Genomic DNA, 24697 nt, shown 5'->3' with positions numbered 1-24697 from the left:
ACTCCTTATTGATTCCAGTCTCTATTTCTTTGTCCTCCCTCTCTCTCTAGCTATGCGTTGTTCGAACGGAACCTTACGACTTCAATTTTCCTGACGAGTTGCAGGTTTCCCAATGTGTTTTCTGGCCAACCCTCGTTAAATTGGATAAAGTTAGCACCGCCAAAAAATTCATCACCATCCCTGGACCGAGATCTTAGCTTTGAATGCTCGAATCTGTCATGGATTTGAAGAAGCCCAAACAGGCCGAGACTTCCAGGCCATTTTCTGGCCACATTCGACCACATTTTAGCCTCGATTCAAGTAAAATCGTAATCTTGTCACTTCCAGCTTTAATTTGGTATATTTTATATGAAAGTTGGTTTTGAAATGGATCTGAAAGAGAATCGGAAAGTTAATGATTGATCTAGGTGACCGGAGATGACGAGGAGCTTGTCGGGAGTGGTCGTTGAGCATGAAGAGGATGAGAAAAAGATGATAGTCTTAGCTAGTCCCATGGTTATTGGGGGGTTTCACTAAGACCTCTTAGTGAAGGGTTTTGTCCATGCTAGTCCCCTTTAGTCTCATTAATGTTAGTCCCAGCATGGAACAAACACAGTATTGGACTAATAGCTAGTTCAGTCTAGTCCAGTCCAACTTAGTGAGGGCAAACAAACGCCCCCTTAAAGTGCTTCTCGCAGAAATCACTTAAAGTGCTTTTGAAACTCAAAAAAAATTTCTCTAAAAGTACTTTCAGTCTTTTTAAAAACACATTCGAACGATCCCTTAGTCATTGGGTCAATTTAGTACCTATGTTTTCAATTTGGCTGATTTAATCTTATGTTTATCTCCGTTAGCCAATTAAGGACATTTCCATCTAATTTCTGTAAAAAAAATTGTAATTTTATAAATAAGAATTTATAGAAGTATAAATTTATTTTAAATCAAAATATTTAAAAGGAAATCAAATTAAAAATTAAAAGAAAAATTATTCTCCTCCAACTCTTTGACCTCCTCCTTAACATTACCCCCTCTCCTTTTTATGTCACAACCTGAATCGTTTTTCATATTGGAAGTTTGATTTCTTATTATGTTATTTCTCATTAATTTGTATTTTTCTGTAAAGAGAAAGGGTAATTATTTCTCATATGATTTTTCTTATGAATTTTTTAAAAGAGATTGAATGAAATGTCCTTAATTGGTTAACTGTGACAACCCGTTCCAAATTTTACGTTTTTATTTTATTTTAAAAGCATGAATTTACGAAAATGCCATAGAGGCAAATATTTTGACTTATGTTGACCATCGTCTAGAGAGACGTATAACTTATTCGTTTAACATATTCTCGTAGTACTCGTTGGTGTGAACACATAGGCGAAAACTGTTTTGCAAGTCCAAATTCTAACGGTATAGTTATAGACGTTTGAAAATGGTTATTTAAAGTTTAGTTATAAATAATTCCCACCTTGTGGGAAGTGGCCAATCAGATTTTAGGCACAAATAGGAAGGAACCAATTAAAATTAGAGGGAGAGGGTGAGACCCAATCAGAAAAGAAAGAAAGAAAGAAAGAAAGAAAGAAAAAAAAAAAAGGGGAAAGCTTCCCGTGCACCCATGCCCGACCTGTGTAACCACCCATTTTCCAAGGCCGATTCTGGCCAACTCTGATGGAGTTTTTCGACGCCGCCACCACCACCATCTTGAAGCTCTCATCCTCCTTTACAAAACCCATCCAAGAACCACCTTGATTAACCATGTATGTGGCGGTTTGAGGTCACGAAAGTTGGCGGTTCTCACAGTGCTCCAGGCACCCTTTTTGATTTTCCGGCAAATCGGCAAAGTAATGGCCGATGCCACCACTTGGGCTTTGTAGCCCATCATCCCAGGATCAAAACCCAACCAACCTTGACCCCGTTGACGAATCGATACTGGGAAGTTTTAGGCACCCGCCGGCTTTGTGGGAAAAATTGACCATCTTCTGTCCACCTTTGGACTTCGTGGCAGGTATGAAAGTTGCTCCATTCACTGAGATCTTCATTTCTGTGAAGTTTGAGAATTTTTGGAAATAGTTGGATTTTCCGGCGAGGCAGGGCTGCCGACCGCCACCTGCGGCGGCGCGTGGCCAGTGGGCTGCCAATGCTATTTTTAGGCTATGTCGAATGTATTGAATTTAGTTTTGTTATTTGAATAACGTAGGTTGATCGTTGGAACCTAAATTCGTTACGATACGTTACTTGATAAAAATGTGAATCGACGATCCGATCGTTGGATCGTCACCAAAATTGGATACATTATAATATGTAATATTTAAAGATCATAGGAATTTATGGATCAGGAATCCTGACGTACGGATCTTCCCGAATTGGATTTGTAAGTTAGTAAAATAAATGTTCACGGCCACTTGTTTTAGGCAATTGGCGGAGATTCGACTGTTGGATCGTAATGAAAATTTAATATGTTATTCTTGAAGCATATTTTGGATCTTTGGGAGTTTCGAATTGGAAATCTGATATGCGGATCTTCCGGGTTGAGTTATACAGGGTTGTAGACCCTACCGTCGATCTTTGATTGACTGTTGACTTGTGGACAATGGGTTTCAAACTATTTTAGAATGACCTTGAGGTTGTGTTTATGTGAATTACGTATTCTACTGATAAGAGTTCTGAGATGTGATTCGATAATTGGTCACAGGCACCAATCATTCAGGACGCCTCGATGCGTGTGCTAGAGAATCATAGCGTGGACTCCAGGTGAGTGGATCTTTTCCTTTTTATCGTACATATTATTGAGAGTTCTATCGACAATTTTAAATTGATTAGGTATATTTCCTTCATATAATTATTGTGAATGCTTAAAGTACTATATGAACTACGAATGACTTGATCCCTGTTTAGGGTACGTAGGTAGTCTAACAAGACGTTAGATGCAACCATAATATATTTGAGACAAAAGCCTTATTTGGGAAATTGAGTAATGAGAAGGAAATTGGTAAAGGCAAGTTTTAGTTTTGTGAATTAGTTAGTTAAATTAGTGTTAATTGGGTTGTCATGGATAATTATCCTTGAAAATAAGTAGTTCGGGAGTAGGGCGTTATTGATTGTACATTTCACACCGTATTGTATATAATTGAAAATGCTACGACATGGTTGAGTATTAGATTGCATCATGGTACATCCATATGTATATTACTTGCATATAATTATTGGGAATGCTTTCAAGTGCAAAGGTGAATGCAAGACACCCAGGTAAGTTTAGGTGAGTTTATGGTATTAGTGGAATCGATTAAGTTATAGCATGACTACATTTATGTGTTAGGCAACTCCGATACTATCGTACTGGTTGCCATGAGTTGCACATGTTATATTGAGATGCATTGAGAGCTCATAAACCTGCACCCCGGTGTCAGTGTTCCCACCTGTGGTCAGGACATAATCCTTCACGTGATGTTCACCTCCCGCACCTTACGCTCACCTTAGACTCAAGGTAGGTGCACAAGCCTGTTGTACAGACCACTATAGGTGGTTCCGACTCATAGGTGACTCGCGATTATTCGCACAGTTTTCATGTGATCGTAGCACTTGAGCGTACTTATTTACACCCAGTCCTATCGTACAGACCACTAGAGGTGGTTCTGACTTGTGTGCAGGGATGTTTGATGAGTTATAGATTAAGTCGTACAGGTCATTATAGGTGACTCCCGACTTGTATACTAGTATTGATTGATGAGATATGGATACCTGCACCCCGGTGTTAGTGCTCTCGCCCGTGGTCAGGGCACAGTCCTTCACGTGATGTTCACCTCTCGCACCTTACGCTCACCTTGAACTCAAGGTAGGTGCACATGCCTGTTGTACAGACCACCATAGGTGGTTCCGACTTGTAGGTGACCCTGCGATTATTCGCACAGTCTTCACGTGATCGTAGCACTTGAGTGTACCTATATACACCCAGTTTTGTCGTACATACCACTAGAGGTGGTTCCGACTCGTGTGCAGGGATGATTGATGAGATATAAGTACAATCGTACGGGTCACGTTAGGTGATTTCGGCTGATGTATCATTTTATATTGATTAAGTTCATTTGGCCTACTTGTTAATGCATTGTAGAGTTTATGGACATGCCATACTCGTGGTTTTGGTTAATTTTGAGCATAGGTGGATATATATATATATATATATATATATATATATATATTGTACTGTCCTATAGAAAACGATAAGGGAATTAGAGTGAGGGGTTATTACTGATAGAAAGGTAATAGTTTTGGGAAGCTTGGTTTTACTGCTTACTCACACCTTTTGTTTTGTACCCTTCAGGTTTTAACTGCTGAGTTCGTATCGACAAAGATATATAGCTAATCTTAGTATTGGTGGCTACTTTTAAGGGTATGATTCTTACCCACACTACTGTACTTTACTTATGCTTTGACATTGCGTGTGAAATGGGTTCGCTCCCACTCGTAGCGCACTCTGGTATTTAGACATTTTTAGGTTCAAATTTATTCACATTTTATACACTATCACACTTTATGGCTTCGTCACCTTCCAGGTGTCGGCCAACACAGCTCGATTTGGCGTCCTAGTGGACATTCCGAGTCGGGGTGTGTCATTAATAGAGACAAACACAAGGACCAAATTAGCCAAATTGAAAACACAAAGACTAAATTGACCATATGACTATAACACATGGACCATTTTGACATTTAACCCTTTAATTTAACTATGAAACGAGCCTCGAGTTTTGTATTATTGAGTTCAGAGTATGAGGCTCAGAGTTTCAAGTCTTGAATTGATTGAAACAAGCTTCGATATCTGGATTATGAAGATCTAATTTAAGAATGCCATTGAACTAGAACTATTTTTGAAATGATTTTCAAGAAAATATCACGTGCTAATAAAAGTTGTTTCCTAGAGAAAAAAAAAAACTAGAATCCCCTTGTAGAAAAGAAATAAAAACATATGATATTACGATTTTGCCCATCATATCATATGATGATTCATTACCACCATTCTCACGTCCTAAGATTATTGAGAAAATGTTCCCAATTCCGTAACACAGGACATGGTAGATTTGGCCTAGGAAATGTCATACAAAGACGGCAATGGATTTCTGACATGTGGTACATATGAGGAAGATATGACCGTTGGATGGTGTGGACAACAAACGGCTCCTTCAAAGCCGGAGCACTCGGACAGTCGGACAGCCCAAGAAAATCCAGCCGTTGACCAGGAATCTGGTCTACATTTCACGCGCACCAGCAGCGCGTGGGAAAAGCAGCTGCAGATCCAACCAAGGGTGGCTAGTCGCTGCCTGGCCACGTGGTGAATGTCTACGTTTTGATGTATTATGTTTTTATTTATTTATTTCAATTGAGTAGGTCGATAATTATTTTTATATCACCCCGGTGTATTTAGACATTTAATTTTCAACGTAGCTTAAATATGTTGTCCCAAACCTTTCACAATCTGTAGTTTTGAGCTCGATTCGTAGACACTCGACTCACATTGTAGACGTATAAATTTGAGTTCTATATTTACAAGCCTAATTGCGAGTATCGGCTTGATTCTTTTAAGTATAATTCCTTTGTCTATCTCTAATCCAAAACGAAAATGTCGAAAAGTATAAAGTCATATTTAACTTTAAATGTGCTGCTATAAGTTATATTATCTCCAATTCATGTAGAGTTAATTTGATTTTTAACTTTTATGCATCACAACATGATTAAGTAATTTTATAATTAAATATAACTTTTGTAGCTTCTAGAGTTAAGGGTCCTACTTTTAACTATAGATTTATCCAAAGTTAAATATGATTTTGTATATAGTGACATATATGACTCCTACTTTTCTTACGCATTGGAGAGGTATTAAGTCAATTTAGAGTTAAATATAACTTTTAGCTACAAAACTAATAGCCTTACACCACTATAAAAACGATTCCTATGTATGTAAAGAGAATTATTATTGGCACTTTAAAAATTTAGTTGTGTTTTCCAATCTTATTATGATTAAAATGAAAAATAATCTTACAAGAGGTAGACAATTAAATTTTGACATAGAACCAAATGTATGAGAGGTTTTTCAGTGTGCTTAGGCACATGACGGAATACACATGTCATTATACAATTGGACAAAATGAATCTGGTCTATATTTCACGAGCACCAACGGTGCGTGGGAAAAGCAAATGCAGATCCAACCAAGGGTGGCTACTAGCTAATCATCTGCATGGCCAAGTAGTGAATGTCTACGTATTCATGTATTTTATTTTTATTGATTTATTTTGAGCATTTGAGTAGGTCGATAATTATTTTCTTATCACCCGGGTTTATTTAGATATTTACTTTTCAACATAGCCTAAACATGTTATCCCAAACCTTTCACAATCCCGAAATTTTGAGCTCGATTCCTAGACACTCAGTCACATACTAGGCTGAAAAATTTGAGTTCCACATTTACAAGTCTAATAGTTGATTTTAATATACGAATTTCACGTTGATTCTTATAAGTATTGACATACCCTGATTCAGAATATCCACTAGGACTCCGAATCGAGCTGTGTTAGGCGACACCTGAAAGGTGACGAAGCCATAAAGTATGGTGATGTGGAAAATATGGTTAAATTTAAACCTTAAAGTGCCTAAGGAGCAGAGTGCACTGCGAGCAGGAACGAGCCCGTTTCACACGCAACGTCAGAGCATAAGTAAAGTACAATAGTGTGGGTGAGGATCATACCCTTAGAGGTAGCCACCTATACTAAGATTCGTCACAAATCCTCGGCGATACGAACATCCAACAGCTAAAACTTGGAAGGGCACAAAAACAAGGGTGAGTGGGCTTTTCGGTTTTCTATATATACGTATATATGTTTCGCATTTTTCCCAGAAATGGTTTTAAGTGGAATTTCATTTAAAATGCCATGTCATGGTTACTTTACATTTTAGCCTATGCATTAGTATAGCTTTGCATAATGTTGCATGATGCTGCAGAGCCCAGGTAAGCTACATGTGAATACATTATGATGTTAGTGGTTGTGATGTATATGGATATGCCTGGATGCAATTGATACTCATTATCCTGCGCCCCGGTGTTAGTGCTCTGCCCGAGGTCAAGGCTAGCCTTCATGTGATCGTTCACCTTCTGCACTCGTGTGAGTGCCTAGAAACAAAACCGTGAGGGCGTGGTCGGGCCAAAAACGGACAATATCGTGCTACGGTAGAGTCGAGCCCAGGATGTGGTGAGGGCCCAGGCTAGGATGTGACAAGTATAGTTCTTTTGGCTTTCTCTAATCCAAAACAGAAAAGTCAGAAAGTTATATAGTCATATTTGACTCTAAATGCGGTGGTGTAAGTTATAATATCTCCAATGCAGGTAGAGTTAATTTTATTTTTTTTAACTTTTATCCATCACAAAAGGATTAAGTAATTTTATAGTTAAATATAGCTTTTTTGCATCTTCTAAAGTTAAAGGGTCCTACTTTTAACTGTAGATTTATCTAAAGTCCGACATGATTTTGTATATAGCGTCATATATGACTCCTACTTTTTTGACGCATTGGAGAGGTATTAAGTCAGTAGTTAGAGTTAAATGTAACTTTTAACTACAAAACTAATAGCTTACACTTGTATAAAAACGATCCTATATATATAAAGAGAATTATTATTGACTTTTTAAAAATTTAATTGTCCAATCCAAATTAATATAATTAAAAAGAAAAATAATCTTACAAGAAGTAGACAATTAAATTTTGAAGCATAATCAAATGTACGAGAAAATTTTCAATGTTATTGGACACAGGACGGAATACATATGTCATTATACAATTGGACGAAATGACGCCTACTATTCATTCAAATGGCATATGAACTCTGTGGTTTGTTGGTTGGAAATGTCAGCATTGTTCGAACACTTGAAAAAAATCATTTCCGCAAATTGTATAATAACATGTGGTGTTCGTCGTGTGCTTAGTCATACAAAAAAAATCTTTTTGCATGTAGAATGACTTATCGCCAACTTAGAACATTTCCAAATGAGATGTCAAATCTTAGGTGGAGATGCTGTGCATATTTGACATAGAAAATCATTTCAACTGAAGTGTTGTTTGCTTACTGGATTTGAAGCCTTTGTGAATAGAGTCAAATTTGACATTAACGTTAAATTCATTTATAATAATTTTAATGGTAGGTCCCTTACTCTAAGAGTAATTTTTGGGTGTGCCGGGAACACCACGTGGCATGGTGTTCCCTCACACATAAAAATTCAAATTTTGAATATACTTCAATTTTTTATTTCAATAAATAAAAAAATTTGTATTTTTATGTGTGAGGGAACACCACGTGGCATGGTGTTCCCGGCACACCTAAAAATTTCTCTTACTCTAATAACATTTTAACCAATTAAAATTTTATTTTAATAATTAAAATTTTTGAAATAAATACAATCATTTAAAGCTCTATATTAATTAGCAAAATAACATTTGACAATTCAATTGAAGAAGTATAAAATTTGACGTAAAACTTCAAAATGCTACTTCAATCGATTATAATTTGAAAGTTATAATTTAACGTTTTATTTGGAGAGGGTCTTAGGTCAACACCCCATTCACCTATTTCCAACTCGAATTTGATAGTACCAATTTCCAACATAACAATATTATTGATTAGCTGAACACTAATTTTAAAAAAAATTAATTTTGAAATGTCATTTTCAAAACAAGAAAAACACTAGCACTAGCAGAAGACGACAAAAAGCAGCGACCTGCTAAGGAAACAGACGAAGTACCAAACCAGAAAAAATATATTATCCAAACAATAAAGAAACCTTTAAGGCAATAAATTATTATCACAAGTTTAATTAATTAATGGACACGTGGAACAATTTTACTTTATTTCAGAGAAGAGAAGTGGGAGAGAGAGAGAGAGAGGAGGGAGAGGGAGAGAGCAGGGAAGTGAGGATGGTGGGAAGGTGGTGTGAAAGAAGAGAGAGATTGAATTTGTGAGTGCGTTTAATGCAAGGAAATTTGTCGTTTAAGGCGATGAAGAAAGATGGAGCCTTTGCACCAAATAGGCCGATCCAATTGAGAGTAAGTTTTTGAGTGTAGAGAGAGAGAGGGAGAGAGAGTTCTGTGGGTTAAAGGAAGGAGAAGAAGAAGACGGCATGCAGAATTCAAAGCTTACAGCAAAACCCATTTATTAGTTTCCAATCACCTTCACCATACTTAATCTCAAAGGTGTTTCCTTTTCACTCACTCTTTCACTCTTTCTGCTGTAAATTTCATGCCTTTTGTAGTTTCTTGAAATGGGTTTGTTTTATTTTCCTTTATTTTGTCTGAACTTCTTTTTACAATTTATTATGTTTTTTTTTTTTTTTTTTTTTTTTTTTAATAACAAAATAAAAGGGAATTCCAATGGTAAATTTTACTGTATGGTAGTAAGCCTCTGGTTTGGTTGCATGTGGAGATTAAGACTGTGAGGTTGATCTTGTAGTGGTTTTATTGGGTTGAGGTGATTGATTTCTTATTTGGGTAACACTTATATTTTAAATCTTTTTTCTTTTGATAATTATTTTGGGTAATAATTTTAGTCATGTTTTGCTGATTTTAGACTTATTCCTGTTCTTGGATATATAAAAAAAAAGGTTTAAACAATTCCTGTTCTGGGTTTAATTGTTTCCAATTTGAGGATGGGATGTTCAAAAAATCATGGAACTCAACATTTTCGGCCCTGGCCTTTTCCATCTTTGTGGTGCTTTTCATTTCATAGTTAATGTAATTGTGTGATTGGATTATTTAATTTATAGAATCAACAGAAGTCTGATTAAGTAGTGATTTGATTGCCGCATGTATTTTGAGTTTCTGTGTTGATCCGAATTAGTACTGTGGTTTAGAAATATTCATACACCGCAGAATCAGTAGGCGTGATAACTATTTGGCCCTTGTAGCGAGTTCTAATTGATGAACTGAGGTTTTCCTAGCTGATATGCAATACTGAGGATCAGTTGGTTTGAAACTAGATGATGAATGTGACTACAGTGGTCGAGGGCGTTGCCTTTCCCTATACGTTTATATCGTCCCCTAGATAATTTTCCTCTATTTCCATTCATGATTCTTACTGGAGTTTTATATCCGGCACTTAGGATCGTGGACACTTTTAGTTGGTGCCTTCTGTGTAATAATATGTGCTGCATCAATTCTTGTCGGTGTGCCCCTTTTGGTACAGTGAAAGTGATATGTCTTTAGTTATGCATATGCTTACTATCAGTACCTTTGTTCACTCAAGTAGTTTTATGTTGTCCTTCGTTCCTCTTGAATTGATTTCATTATAGTTTGTTCAGTGCGTATGAAGTAAAATAGTTACTAAAGTTTGGTGCTGTTCTTTTTTATTTGGGCAGCGTTTCGACTGGTTGCACTTCTTGGTTGCTGATGAGTCGGTGATTTAAGTGAACCTTCAGGTTTTTCTATTGAACATATTTGAAGATCTATAAAGTTTCAACGCCATATTTTTGTAGACGAGCCTGAATAGTTGTTTTAGAAAATGCAGAATTTGGATAAGAAAAACTCTGGTTTTGGTTCTGCCCACCTAACATTTCCATTCGTTGTTGGATCTTCATCATGGGAGAATTCTACTGAGACACATGTCCAACACTCATCTTCCTCCAATAGCTTAATCTTGAACATGGGTGTGCCACTACATAATTATCATAACAGCAAGCAATCTCGAATTAACTTTCAAGATCAGGATTCATCCTCAACTCTGTCGACAGGTCAATCTCTCTCTGAAGTTGATAGTATGAAAGAAGGCAACCCCTGTGGGCAAGGCATAGTTTCAGCACAATCAGGTTGATGTATTTGTTTGTCGCCCCATATTTTCGTTCCCTTGTTTCTTTCACCTTCAATTGATGTTTCAACGGAACTTTTTGCTTCTTAATTCTGCATGTTGGCGTTATTCTATCAATGATTGTTTTTATTCTCTAATAAGAAACAAAATATCTGTAAAAGGATAAATTGATTTTAAGTGACCACTTGGAGTAATGTTCGTCAATTATGATTTGGATGGTTGAACAACACAAATAGGCCTTCGCTACGGTCAGGAATTGCACATGCCTCTTACCCATGATTGGTCGTTGCACTCCTCGTTATAAGTTAATATTATGCTCCTTATCAATTTGCCAAAACTTGTATACATCTCCCTTCGCATACCACGATACTACTTGGAGAACTTCCCCTATTAACTATTTGGTTCTTCACATTGATTTCTTTGTTACCAGGCCAGATCCGTATATCTAATTTGGTTTACCCTTGTTCTTGGTACAGGATATAATGAAACACAAGGAAGCCTGTTGGGGCCCACATGAAATCACTATCACCAATGGAAAATCAGAGCTTTATCTTCCCTTCACAAATTGATTTTAACCGTTCAATTGTAAGTTTTACCCTGCCTGTGTTTTTTCTGGTCACAATGGATGTGGGAATCTTATAATTTTCTGGTTACTAATTCAGGGTCATATTCCTTTCCACTATGCTGAGCCATACTTTGGAAGCTTACTGGCTACTGCTTGTGGGCCACAAGCTACGGTAAGTGCTTCAAAGTAAATACCAATAGGTCCTCTTTTCTCAGGTGTTTTTGTTTTGCCAACTTAATTATAGCAGTAGAGCCCCTTGAGGTTGGTTGGTTTGTAGAACCTGCTAATCCTGTGAGTAGTGACATAAGGCTTGTTTATTTCTTTCAATGTGATTGCACAATATGATGAACACTAAATGGTGCTTTAGCATTATACTATTTATTTAAGGTAACTAATAGAAGTAATCACAAAGGGCGTGCCTTTAACCTGAAAGCACATATAATAGATTACTTCAAATTTTCAAGAGCTTTCCAATTATGCTGCAGATGCTATAACTGTAGGTTCTTTTAACCAACTTTGAGGATAAATTAATAATTAACTCTTCTTTCACTATGACCAATGCAACCTCAATACTGCCAAAATGAACACAAAAGACACTTTGGAATGTTATGTTCGACAATGTTCGTGCACCTTGCACTTCAAACTCTTGTTTCTCTTTTCACAGTGAGTTGGCTATATATGTCTTTTTTTGGGTAGGAGAACTGATCCATATAAACTCATCAGAAATGTTATCGAGGGTTGGACCTATACAATCTTTTTAGGCTTTAGCCATGTAGCATCTTGTCGTGCAAATTGTTTAAAGCCAACGTAACAGCTAGTTTGATATTCTTAAAGTGGGGTTCCAATGTAAATTTCTCTGTTTCTCTTTATCTCCTTTGCTCTTATTCGTTATTCTGATCTCTTTATAGTACTAAAGTTTCTTCGTGCTTACCTGTTAACCCTAGAATATATCTTTATGAAGTTGAACCTTCAAGGCATAGATGCAAAAAATAAGTGGGGTTAATCTTGAAGATATATTCTTGCGAGGGTCAAAATACAAAAGTTATAAGATATAATATACAACTTAGTGGTTTTGATATAGATTCTGATTCTTTTTTTTCTTTAGTGTCAAACCATGACTTGAAGTTCTATAAAATACACCACTTGTGGCTGTTTTTGCATAAGAATGTTCCTCTTTTGTTGCGATATTATGAGGTATTTACCATTTCAATGTCTCCAGATTCATCATCCTCAGGTGGTGGGGATAACTCCTGGTAGGGTTCCCTTGCCTCTTGATCTTACAGAAGATGAACCTATTTATGTAAACTGCGAAACAGTACCGTGCAATTATCCGGAGGAGGCAATTTCGTTCTAAGCTTGAAGCTCAGAACAAACTCGTCAAAGTTCGTAAGGTGTGGGAAGGTTTGAAATTGATTTGTAAATGCCCGTCTCTGATTTTGGCCATGGAGATTTGTACTTTTTTTTTTTTTCACTGGTTTTGCTAAGGAAGACCTTTCTGAAATATGTGCAGCCGTATCTTCATGAATCTCGGCATGTTCATGCATTGAAGAGGGCTAGAGGAACTGGTGGGCGCTTTCTCAACGTGAAGAAGGTCCAAGATTCCAAGCCAAATACTACACACCTCAGAGTGAATGCTTCAGGCACTGCTCAGCTACATTTGATCGGAAATATGTCAGAATCTGAAGTTCACGAACCTGACAACTATAGAGATGGTGCTTCCACTACCTCTTGCTATGAAGTCACAAGCACTTCCAACAGTGATGATGTATTTCGCGGCAAGATTTGAGGCTCTCTTCCTACCCCTCTCACATTGGTGGGACCATGCAAGTTCCTTTTGTTGATGTGCGTGGCGGTGGGAACCAGCACCATCATTCCATCCTCCGGTGAACAATCATCATAGCAGTCTGTGTTCAGGGTTCTGTTGGAGAACACGGCTGCTACCGTTCCCTCGGGAAGTCATCCTTGGCTCAGTTGAAGTTTCCTTTCGAATTCCTTCGGCATTGTTAAAGTTACCTTTCTAATTCCTTCTGGAAGTCATTCTCGGCTCTAATTCCTTTGGGAAGTCATCCTCGGCTCAGTTTCCTTTCCTGGTGTTCCTCTATCGTCATTGTTAACCCCTACATCCTGCAGTTAACCTTAATCCGTCTATTTCCCATTTAGTTTTCGGGCAAATACAAAGAATGCCGGATGAAGTATGATTAAATTGGTACACATGGTTGGCGAAAAGAACATAATTCTCTTGTGTGTGATGAATAATCTGCGTATTTGTGCAGACAGCTGACCTTTGGCTTTGAAGGTCTTCTGCATTTTATGAAAAATAAAGTGTGTGTGCATTGACCTGTTGGTTTTAGAAGTTCTGTTGAAAGAGCATACAAGTTTGTAAATTTGTGTTCTCTTTTCTATCCATCTTTTGGCCAAAACCAAAGGTTTTCTATTAAATTACCAATACAAATAGTAAAAGCACACCCAGTTTTACTTTCTTGATCACTACTATAGACCTCTTGCCCTTCCGTGTACTGGTTGCGGCCGCCGTTATGGTCAACTAGAAACACAATACCAAGTTAAGGGACTTGTAGTTCAAGTAGTTAAAAGCGTTTATGGAAAACCAAGTTATGATCTTGCCGTGGTCAAATTTGGTCATGGAAAGTAAATATTGTGGACTCATTGCACTATCATGACTTTTTGAAAATGCAAGTGCAATGAATTTGGGACCAAAAGAAAAAACAACCTAAGCTACACTGACAAAATTGTTCTATGTATAAGTTCAGGCTTTTATTTTCTTAAGTGCTTTTTTTTGAACAAACGATAGTTTAGATTTTAACTTAGAAACAGTTTTTGTGCTCAAACCCTTCTGATCTAAAATTTTAGGCCCAGATTATTAAAGAATGAATTTAGGCTTTTTTAATTTTTAATTTTTTTATTTTTATTTTTATTTTTTTAAATTAACTTTAAAAAAAATATGTAGACTATCCTAAATTAATTTTATGAACATTTTAACCTAAAAATATTTAAATTCCGATAAATATTGAAAAATCACTAAATCGACACATGAAACACTATGGAAGAATATGAAACACATGATAGAGATGTATAAACACAAAGTACATGAAACACACAAGACACAAAACACATATAAGGCACATACAAAACACATGATAAAGATGTATAACACACCAAACATGTGAAACGCATGACACACACAAAACACATACCAAATACATACACAACACATGAAACTCATGAAACACAAACCTACACACATGAAACGCAAACCTTCAATCATCCTCTATATAAGCATAGGTTGAATATCTAACCATCACACAACATATTCATCAATCATCCAACTTTCATAGTGTTTTTGTTTCCTCAACATCACACAACATATTCACCAATCACAACTTATGTGAAGCTCCTTCCACTAGCCATAGTGTTTTTGAGTTAAATAATTTCTTTTTAATTATTTTAGCCGTTGGATTTAAATTTGAGCCGTTAGATATATATATATATATATATATATATATTTTACCGTTAGATTTGATTATATTCGATCTCAGCTATTAGATTCAATAAATATATAAATATAAAAATAAAAAATAAAAAATTGAATGTAGGCCGTTGGATCAACCAACGGCCCAGTTGATTTAAGCTGTTGGATCATAAAACTAGCCATTACGGCTCATTAATATCGGACACAAGTGGCCGACATGCCCAAGTGGGTGGGGCCATGCCGTTGGTTGAGCTTGGCGCGTCGCTCGCGTGGGCGCGTCTGTTAGAGGTCTTTGGCCTTCATGCGCCCACTTCCACTCTCATTGGTGGGCCCCACATGTTTCTTTGGCCTATTTCTTGGCCGGAATTTGGCCTTCTTTTCGGTTTTAGCACTTAACTTCAAATTAGAACTAGGATTGGAATGAAACTTTTTTTTTTGTGGGGGGGGGGGGGGTGGGGGCGGGGAGGGAATAGAAAGGAAATTATAGGACTTACTCCAAGGGTTGGAGTTAGTTTAAGGGGAAGAGGTGAGCATAGTCTCACAATGGACTAGCAATAATGTGGTTTTCTTAAAGATTTAAATTCTTTGTTTTGCATATTCTTCTCTACATTTTGAAGTTGGTGTATTGAATTTTTATTTTTATTTATTTATTTATTTTTTTTTTAAGTATGGGTTTTTTCGAAAACTTAACATTTCAGCAATAGGTTGATGAAAACTACATTTTTGACAGAGGTCAATGGAAATAATTTTCATCTTCAATTAAGGTGGCTTATAGCTCCACTTAGGCCATCTCCAACCGAGGGCTGGCTACATAGCTTGTTTTAGCCCTTTGGGCCTCCAAGATATTAATATTTTAATGAACAATACATGTCCATATTTGCCTCCATCTCCAACCGAGGGCCAAAGGGCCATAGAACTCGTTTTAGCCCTGTCACAAAAAATCATCTCCAACCAAGAGCCATAGGGCCAAACCTAATTTATTATTTAAATTTAATGTTATTTAATGTTGTTTCATGTTACTTAATTTAATTTAATGTTGTATAATGGCTTAGGAAGTTATAGGAAAAAAAATAAAATTTAAAAAATATATGAAACAAATTTTGTAAAATAGAAGTTATAGGAAGTTATAGAAAAAAAATAGAATTTAAAAAAAATATGAAACAAATTTTGTAAAATAGAAGTTATAGGAAGTTATGGAAAAAATAGAATTTAAAAATAGAAGTTATATGAAAAAACTTTTGTAAATAAAAAAATAAATAAAACTATAAAAAACAAAATTACAAAATAACTGCTAGTTGATGTCAGCTAGCTGTTGCATTTGAAATTTTGACCTAGCATTCCTGTCGGTTATATCCGACAGGAATGCTCACATTTTGGGCCAACCCTTTGACACTTTTAGATTTCGTGGGACCCATGAACCATCTGGCCTAACCTTCGGTTGGAGACGATTTTCGAGCGTTTTTCGGCCCTCTCGCTTTCTGGACCCTTTGGTTGGAGATGGTCTTAGTTAAGAGCATTCAGCCTTGTACTTGAGGTCTAGAATTCGATTCCCTCTCTCTCGAATATCACTTGAGATTGATAAATTTTCTCTTCGCTGATTGAGCTCTCATTGAAGCAGAAAATAATATTTTGACCCCAATCACAATATTCTTTTGTATATACATAGACAAATAAGTAAATGATCATTTGGACTAACTAGTCGTAACTTTATAATTTGCTGGTGTAGATCCTAAGTGCAAATTTAGAGCCAACATCATTTGACCCGCCCATTATAGTAGATCATCATGGTCGGTCACCACTCACTGTTTTCATATCTAAGTTGTGATTCCATTTCATTTCTTGCATTTGTATCAATTTAGTATCATATCATATACCAATTTCATTACTTGTTTGGTATTAGTATCCAGATTTGTACGAGTTTTATCATAGGTTCATGTTCCAAATCTAATTTTTGTTCAAGATAATATTTTAGATAAATTACATTTTACCTCCTCTAGATTTCGGTGCAATTATAACCTTATACAACGTCTTTAAAACATTTCAATCTCATACATTAAGTATTATTTTTTTTTTTCAATTTCATACAACTGTTAAAAAATCTGTTAGGTTAACCGTTAAGTGATATCATGACAAATATGAGGTGTCTATTTATACTAACGTGGCTGCTACATTTGTACCGCGTAGCTAAATACTTAATAAAAAAATTTTAAATATTAAAATAATTAATTAAAGAAAAGTTAAAAAAAAAAAAAAATTGAAAACCCAAAATCCCCTTCATCTTCCCCACCCGAGCCCACCCCCTTCTCCCATCCACCATCACCCAACCCTTCCCCCGTTAATCACTCCGTAGGCGCCAAAAATCTGGTGTACTTCTGCGACCTTGGCAATCCCCTACCCCCAAAATTCTTGAAATTGCTAACTTTCCCCGATATCTTGTCCATTCCGGACATGAGCATATGAGTCGAATTCCCAATCTCAGCCCTCAAACTGTCCCTCTCCTTCGCCGCCTCCTCGAATTGGTTCGCAATCTCCTCCCTCTGCTGTAAGACGAAGGGGAATTTGGGTTTTTTAATTTATTTTTTATGGTTTTTTATTTTTACTTTTCTTTAATTCATTATTTTAATAATTTAAATTTTTTATTAAATGTTTAGCGACGTGGCATAAATGTAGCAATCTCGTCAGTACAAATGAGAATCCTATATTTGCCAACGTTATCACTTAACAGTTAACTTAACAAATTTTTTAACGGTTGTATTGAAATGTTTTAAAGATAATAATACTAAATGTATGAAATTGAAAAGAAATAATAATACTAAATGTATGATATTGAAATGTTTTGAAGATGTTGTATGAAGTTATAATTACACCGAAACCTGAGAGGGTAAAATGTAATTTACCCTACTATTTTGGTTCTGATTCAAGTTTCTCTTTTAGCATCAATTGCAACTACATCTTAATTTAGTGATACTGTCTTCCAAACTTTAAAATAAGTTCGAGGTTGAAATCTTATTCATTAAAGGAAGTTCAAATTTCAAATTTGAAAACACAAAAACCAAATTGTAAATAATAGTGACACAAACAAGTGAAAATGAAGTTTTTAACCCTAAAGGATCTAACTGCAAATATCAAGCACTAAAGTTGAAATTAACACAAACTCTAGGCCCAAAATTGCAATTCCTCCCGCGTTAACACCATTGGCAAACTCTCCCTCTCTCTCATAAGTTTTTGACTTGGTTTTTCTGACAGAGAGAGAAAAAGAGAGGGAGAGAGAGAGAGAGAGCAATGAAGGGAGCTGATGCCGCGCTCTACAACCCTCGAACGGTCGAGGAGGTTTTCAGAGATTTCAAGGGCCGCAGAACTGGAATGATCAAGGCTCTCACTTCAGGTAATTTAATCTTTGTCTTTATTTTTGCTTCGAATCTTTCATTTTTTTTTTTTTTTGAACTTTTTAAGTTACTAATTGAAATTGTATTGGTTTTGGAGGAAACCCAGAAGGGAAATTGGTGTATTTTTTCACTGATTAGTGAGATTATTTGATTTGGGATTTGGAAATTAGTCTTCTGTTTCGTCGTCTCCTTGTTTTTTTCTGTTGACTTGACAAGTGGGTTTAAAAAATGGATATTTTTCTACTGTGTTTAGCTTCTGTGTTTGGTTTGAGAATAAATCCAGAAAACTAAATGGAAGTAAATTTTGAATATTTACATTTAATGTAGTTTTGGGTTTGGATTAATTTGTTTTGTTTCAAATTAGAATTTGAGTGATAGGGAATTCTCACTTCCCCCCTTCTGAATAGGGTTTAGCTCATTTCTCAAATTCTGTTCAGTTTCCAAGAAAATCGAGGAAATGAAAGGATAGAAGATTGATGAATTCACTGAATTGAGTGCTTTAAGTTCATTTATGGTTGAAGTTATTCCCTTTGCTTTCATTTCTGCTATGTGCTTTTAGGTTTCAAGCTCATTGAGGATGGTAAAATCAATTATCTTGATTTGGAATTCTACTTTGTTTTTCGGCTTTAGTGCTTGAGAGAAGCTAAAATGTGATTTCATGTATGGTTATTGTATTTGTCTGTGATTTGGAAGTAAATTTCAGACTAGTTCGTGTTTTGCGTTTTCTCCTCTTAACACATTTGTCTCTACAGTGTATTTAGTGTTTTTTGTATTGGGAGTGAAGAGAGGGATACTGGAAGAATATGTTTCTGAATTTGACGTTTTACTTTGTCTTGTAAAGGGGAAAAATGTTTAGCTTCTGTGAGAAAGCAGATAACGGATTAGAAACCAAGGTTTGAAAAAACGGGTGATATTGCACAATATATCTCTTGTTGCGGGGTGGTTTTTGTGATGTAGCGCAAAAATATAACGAGATTTCTATTTTGCCTGCACCAACCCCGAATTCTGTGGACTATATATTTCAAAACAGCCAGATATGGCCAGTATTTTCGATTCTGAACTGAGATCTACTATTGGCCGACGCCATTTATGGTGATTCTTCAAGAACCAGAGTTGTGGTGGGGTCACAGTCAAGGGTTATGGTTGGTGGTAGGTGTGGGGTTGTGGGGTGGAGGTGGAAGGCTGGTCGGGTAGACACAGGTTGGGGTGGGGGTGGAAGATGGCCAGGTAGTTGCGATTGGTGGGAGGAGTTGCTGGGATGTGTGGGAAGGAGGAGTTGCTGGGACGTGTGGGAAGGAGAAGTTGCGGGAAATGGTTCTAGGAAACGAAGATGAGATTATTTTATGAAGTTTTTAAATTGATTAATAATGGATTTGGATATTTTATAATGATTATTCTGACTTTTTACATTGTTAAATATTTAAACCTGTTCTATTGGATAGTTTAAATTTGATAAGGATATATGACATTGCAACTGTAACACAATTTTGTTTATGATATGACAATGTATAAAAAAATGAGTTGAGATTGTATTTGCACCAAACTTGAGGGTGCTAATTGTAACTTATCTTAAATTATATATATTTTTTGGTGCAAGTTTATTATATGTTTATTCAATACTAATTTGCGCTATGCAAGTCTTGAATAGCTTACACGAAACCACTACATAGCGTGAGATTGCATAGGGAAACCTCCCACACTACGCTTTACGCTGGAAGCTTTCTTAACTGGAGCATTTATTTGTTCCTTAATTTGTTGGAGGATGACTTCGCCTTTACGGGCTTCAATAAAGAACTCATGAACCAAAGTGAATGAATATTTTTTGTTTTTTTTTATTTATAGAAATGAACCTCTATTTGGAAGTGAAGAAACGTAGGGATACAAAAACCCAAAATGTGAGAAACTAGATTTGAGTACTATCGTGTCAGATGAACATCTTGTGATTTGTTGAATGGAGAGCCATGACAAAAGAAAATCCCGTTTTGCATGAGTTTTGTTTGTTTTGAATTATGTAATTTTTTTTCATTGTAATGGACCATTACAGTTTTATGTTTTAAAGGATTTTGAAAATTTTGTTGGACCTGTAGTAGTTTGCATTAAGAACTTTGTTTTTTTTTGTTTGACTGTAGATTGATTTATATGATTTCGATTCTTTGTTGCAGATGTTGAAAAATTCTTTCAGATGTGTGATCCTGGTAAGTTTTCTATGCTTTATAAGTTTATAGCATAAATGTGGCATCTATTTAACATGTGAGCTATGTATGAACTGTTCCTTTGTTTCTTGGAGTTGTAAATGGATATCTGTAACAAATTTGGAACTTAACTAGGTTGTCATTACATCTTTCCCGTTACTTTCAGAATCTATTGTATTGGTCATCTAATTAGCTGTTTGCAACAAAGCTCTACATGGAAACCTTTGTTCAAACAAGTTAATGGAGTTGCTCAATGCTCAGGCTGTTACTCATTGGAAAAAGTTCAACTGAGTTTAGCATATTGCAGGAACATTTTTGGTCAATAATTTGAATTTTGGAATATACGATTGATTCATGTTGTTCCATTCTAATAGGTAAATAATGTCTAAAGGGAAACAGCTAATTAAAGATTTTAGAGAGAATTAGGAAGAAACTCCTTTCTTTTCTTTGTGTGCACGTATATGTACAATGTACATGCTGTGCTTTGTCCAAGGGATCGATTCAGTTGAAATTTGTGACATGCATGCTTGTGTTGTGTTATGAGTTATATTTAATTTTCTTAAGAGCTGTAGTCCAAGGAGAATTAACTGCCGTTTACAGTATTTTAAATATGTTGCATCCTGGACAAGGCTTTTGTGATATAGAGATGGCAATGATGATTATTTTTGTTATGATATAGCATTCCTGTAATTTTTGTCGGTCTCTGTGCATTATTGTTTTAATGGTTTTGTATGGTTTCCATGAATCACTGGTATTTCGTTGCCTTGCACTGTTGTACCTTCATATATGTTCAAGGCCTTGTGAAATTTGGTCTGTGATACTTTATGTTCAGATTTTTTTTGGAAATTAAAGCCGTATTTAATTGGGTTTCCTCATCAATTATCATTTTTGGTTGTTACTTCCTATTTGTGGCTATGTTTATGCTGTCTGTTTCAACCATTTTTATGAAATATTTTCTACTTACAGAGAAGGAGAATCTTTCCTTATATGGATATCCTAGTGAGCAGTGGGAAGTCAACCTACCTGCTGAAGAAGTGCCTCCAGAGCTGCCAGAGCCTGCACTGGGTATCAACTTTGCACGAGATGGTATGGCAGAAAAAGACTGGCTATCTTTGGTTGCTGTTCATAGTGATGCCTGGCTAGTTTCTGTTGCGTTCTACTTTGGTGCCAGATTTGGGTTCGATAAGGCTGATAGGTAAGTTGCAACCACTCTGTATACAATTTCTCTTGATCAGACGCTGCACGATTGTGAATAAAGTTCATTTTTTGTTTGTAAATGTTTTTTTCTGGTAGAAGTATTGATAGATAAACATCGGTGTATCTTTTTTAGTGCATTTCCTTCTATATGGAACGCTAAATTGGTAGTTTTCAGTTAAATTTATTTATTTATTATTTTTTTGTTTGGTTGACTGTGGCTGCTAATAACTAATAAGTATTAGTCATGTGATAAATAATAATCTAGGTACACAACCAAACTCCTTATGTTTGCTTTAACTTTTTGTTTTTTTGTTTTTTGTGTTTTTGTCAAAGTTGATTCTTTTCAATGCTTTTTTGTGGTTCTGAGCGTCTATTCAATGTATTGTATCTTGGTTTTCGCTGCAGGAAGCGACTTTTTAATATGATTAATGAACTGCCAACAATATTTGAAGTTGTGACTGGTACAGCCAAAAAACAAGTAAAGGAGAAGTCATCTTCAAATCATGGCAGCAACAAATCCAAGTCAAGCTCTAAAGCGGTAAAATGTTACATTCCATGTGTACTTCTGTTTCAAGAAAATTACATATAATGGGTGCTATATTTATGTGGAGTTTAGATTTATGGCTACTGTCTATATGTTGGTGTGCCCTTTAGGGTAGGTCACGTTAACTATGTGATCAGTGGCGTGATCAGTCACCATGGTTTTCATATGAGATGATGATATAGTTTATGTAATTGGCCTTTTTTTAGATTCTCCGTTGTCACACTTTAAGCATAGTTAACGGACATGAAACAATTATATTATTTATTTTTGTGGCAAAAAAGCAGCGAGGATCAGAATTGCACGGAAGACATTCAGAAGTAGTGCAGCCAAAGGACGAAGATGAGGGCTTGGACGAAGAGGAGGAAGATGAACGTGAAGAGACATGTGGGGCATGTGGTGGAGGAGGACCGTCCTCACTGGACGAACCCTGGATTTTCTGTGATTTTTGTGAGACGTGGTTCCACATGAAGTGCGTGAAGATGACCCCCGCAAGGGCAAAACAGATTAAGCAGTACAAGTGCCCTTCATGCAGCAACAAGAGAGCCCGGCCTGATTAATTTTAAACGCTCCCGATGGTTTTATTCTAGAAAATCCGATCTGTTTAAGACTATTTGTTGTAACGCTGCTGTCATAGTTTGCTGCTACTGGCTCTCTTCCTGAACGTGCTTTCCATTCCAGGCTACTACTTTAGCGATAGATTTTTGATTTGTTTGTTGCTATGAAACATTTGTCACTCTTTTCATATATTTATCCAAGTAATTTTAGTGTTTTGAATACTTTATTTACATCACTTACTGCATTACGTTACGTCGCCAGTGTGTTATTAATCCACATGTAGTACGGAATCGAGGGGAGCATCACGTCCTAATGTGATTCTCAGCAAGTCCGGTGTATGGAGGATTTTCATGGCAAAGATACATAGATCCTTTGCCAATGATCGACACCTGTAAGTTTTTCCTTATATGATGTTATATTATTAACATGAGGTGATGTCAATGTGCCCGTACTTGCTCTTGAAGTGTATGGCCTTGGATGTGGTTATAGTGAGAGAAGAGACTATGGATGCTTCAATATGGTTATACATTACTTCAGAAAAATTGTTGGCTGGCATGGAGTGTTAAAAGCAATCATAATCTCCTTCACTGTTAATCTTTTGGTAAGATACAATAATACACCGACACACAAACACTGGACTGGTGTTAAAGACATCTTTCGTTACCTTAAGAGTAAGACAGATCTGTGCATGTTCTATCCCTACGGATCCTCAAGTGATGCAGCAACTCCTTTGGTTCTTGAGTTGATTCCTGCCTTGTTGGTTATGCCAACGAAGGTTACTTATCTGACCCGCACAAAGTGAGCTCACAAACGGGTTACGTCTTTACCGTTGGAGGCACTGTAATATCTTGGAGGTCAACCAAAAATAACTTAGTTGCCGCTTCGTCTAACTGAAATACTCGTTTTACATGAAATTACTCGGGAATGCTTCTAGCTAAGAGCAGTTGTGGGCCATATTCAAAGCTCTTGCAATCTTTACCCCGTCATTGATATCCTCACGACGATCTATGAAGATAACGCAACATGTATCAAACAGCTCAAGAACGGTCACATCAAAGGAAACAACACCAAGAACATTACGCCGAAGTTCTTGTCACATCTACAAAATGAGCATTAGAAGATTGAAGTCATGCAAATTCGTTCACAAGACAACCTGGCAAACCTCTTCACCAAATCACTACCGAATGCGATGTTTAAGAAGCTTGTTCAAGTAATAGGTATTCGTAAACTTTCTAAGTTGTAACATTGTTAGTTCTCTTTGGAATTATGTTAAACTTAGGGGGAGTATCCTGAACTATACTTGCTTGATCTTAATGTATTCTTTTTTCCTACGATTAGGAGCATTTTTTTTTTCCTTTGGGTTTTTGCTACCTAACGAGGTTTTGACGAGACACCCACCTTGGGTTGATCATATCTCTGATGATGTCCCGTAGACGTTTTATTTGACTTTGTATTTCTCATGTACTTTTCCTTAGACTATAGGTTTTGTCCCTACTTGGGTTTTACCATAGCCATTGGGTTTTTTGTGAGACTTAGTTCCATATGCAAGTTCCTTCTTTGTTGAGACTAGCGTGTTCCCAGAATCAGTGCCGACAAGTCAACTTCCTCAACTCTACATGATGTTGAATCTACTTGAGTATTTACACACTAAAAGGGGAGTGTTATAAACATTGTATTAAAGTGGGGTTATGTAAATCCTAAATTAGATTTTATACTAGTTATTCTTCCATACTAGGACTTGTATTTATTGGTGACTATAAATAAATACATTGCGTAGGAGGAATAACGCATGCTGCGCCTCCCCTCTCTCTCTTGTCAAATTAAATAAGCCATAACAAGAAGTCTATTACTTAATAGAGGTGTCGTTACAAAATCTATTTATTTTATTTAGTTATCTAATGAAAGCTTTATGGATACAAATATCTGCATGAGCAGTGAGCATGTCAATTTTCAAGACGTAAACA

The 24697-nt window shown here is 36.2% G+C and overlaps 2 protein-coding genes across 3 annotated transcripts; both read left to right on the top strand.

Moving 5' to 3' along the window:
* Positions 1–8844: 8844 nt before the first annotated feature.
* LOC103961538 (nuclear transcription factor Y subunit A-3) lies at positions 8845–13709 on the top strand. Its single transcript, XM_048587200.1, is given in 9 exon segments — positions 8845–9201; positions 10362–10808; positions 11284–11301; positions 11304–11392; positions 11470–11544; positions 12592–12678; positions 12680–12763; positions 12883–13141; positions 13144–13709. Coding segments are annotated over 8 exon segments (1032 nt in total). The 5' UTR covers positions 8845–9201; positions 10362–10504; the 3' UTR covers positions 13260–13709.
* Positions 13710–18081: 4372 nt separating this feature from the next.
* LOC103961536 (PHD finger protein ALFIN-LIKE 4) lies at positions 18082–22954 on the top strand. 2 transcript variants are annotated; one of them, XM_009374103.3, is made up of 5 exons: positions 18082–18244; positions 20408–20440; positions 21404–21632; positions 22040–22172; positions 22463–22954. In XM_009374103.3, the coding sequence occupies exons 1-5, from the start codon at positions 18142–18144 to the stop codon at positions 22733–22735; spliced, it is 771 nt and encodes a 256-aa protein (XP_009372378.2). In that variant the 5' UTR covers positions 18082–18141; the 3' UTR covers positions 22736–22954. The 2 variants fall into 2 exon arrangements, with proteins under 2 accessions (XP_009372378.2, XP_009372376.2); XM_009374101.3 differs by having other exon boundaries at positions 22460–22954.
* Positions 22955–24697: the final 1743 nt, after the last annotated feature.

Source organism: the organism of the source record quoted next, unplaced genomic scaffold, assembly GCF_019419815.1.
Source record: "Pyrus x bretschneideri cultivar Hongxiangsu unplaced genomic scaffold, Pyrus_bretschneideri_v1 Contig26, whole genome shotgun sequence".
Classification (NCBI taxonomy): Eukaryota; Viridiplantae; Streptophyta; class Magnoliopsida; order Rosales; family Rosaceae; genus Pyrus; species Pyrus x bretschneideri.
The sequence above is the reverse complement of the archived record's forward strand: the minus strand, read 5'-3'. Positions and strand labels throughout refer to the sequence as shown.

Coding starts and splice junctions, on each gene's coding strand:
- LOC103961536 (XM_009374101.3), top strand. CDS start 18,142: ATGAAGGGAGCTGATGCCGCGCTCTACAACCCTCGAACGGTCGAGGAG. Junction 18,245..20,407: donor GATCAAGGCTCTCACTTCAG/GTAATTTAATCT, acceptor TCTTTGTTGCAG/ATGTTGAAAAATTCTTTCAG. Junction 20,441..21,403: donor CTTTCAGATGTGTGATCCTG/GTAAGTTTTCTA, acceptor TTCTACTTACAG/AGAAGGAGAATCTTTCCTTA.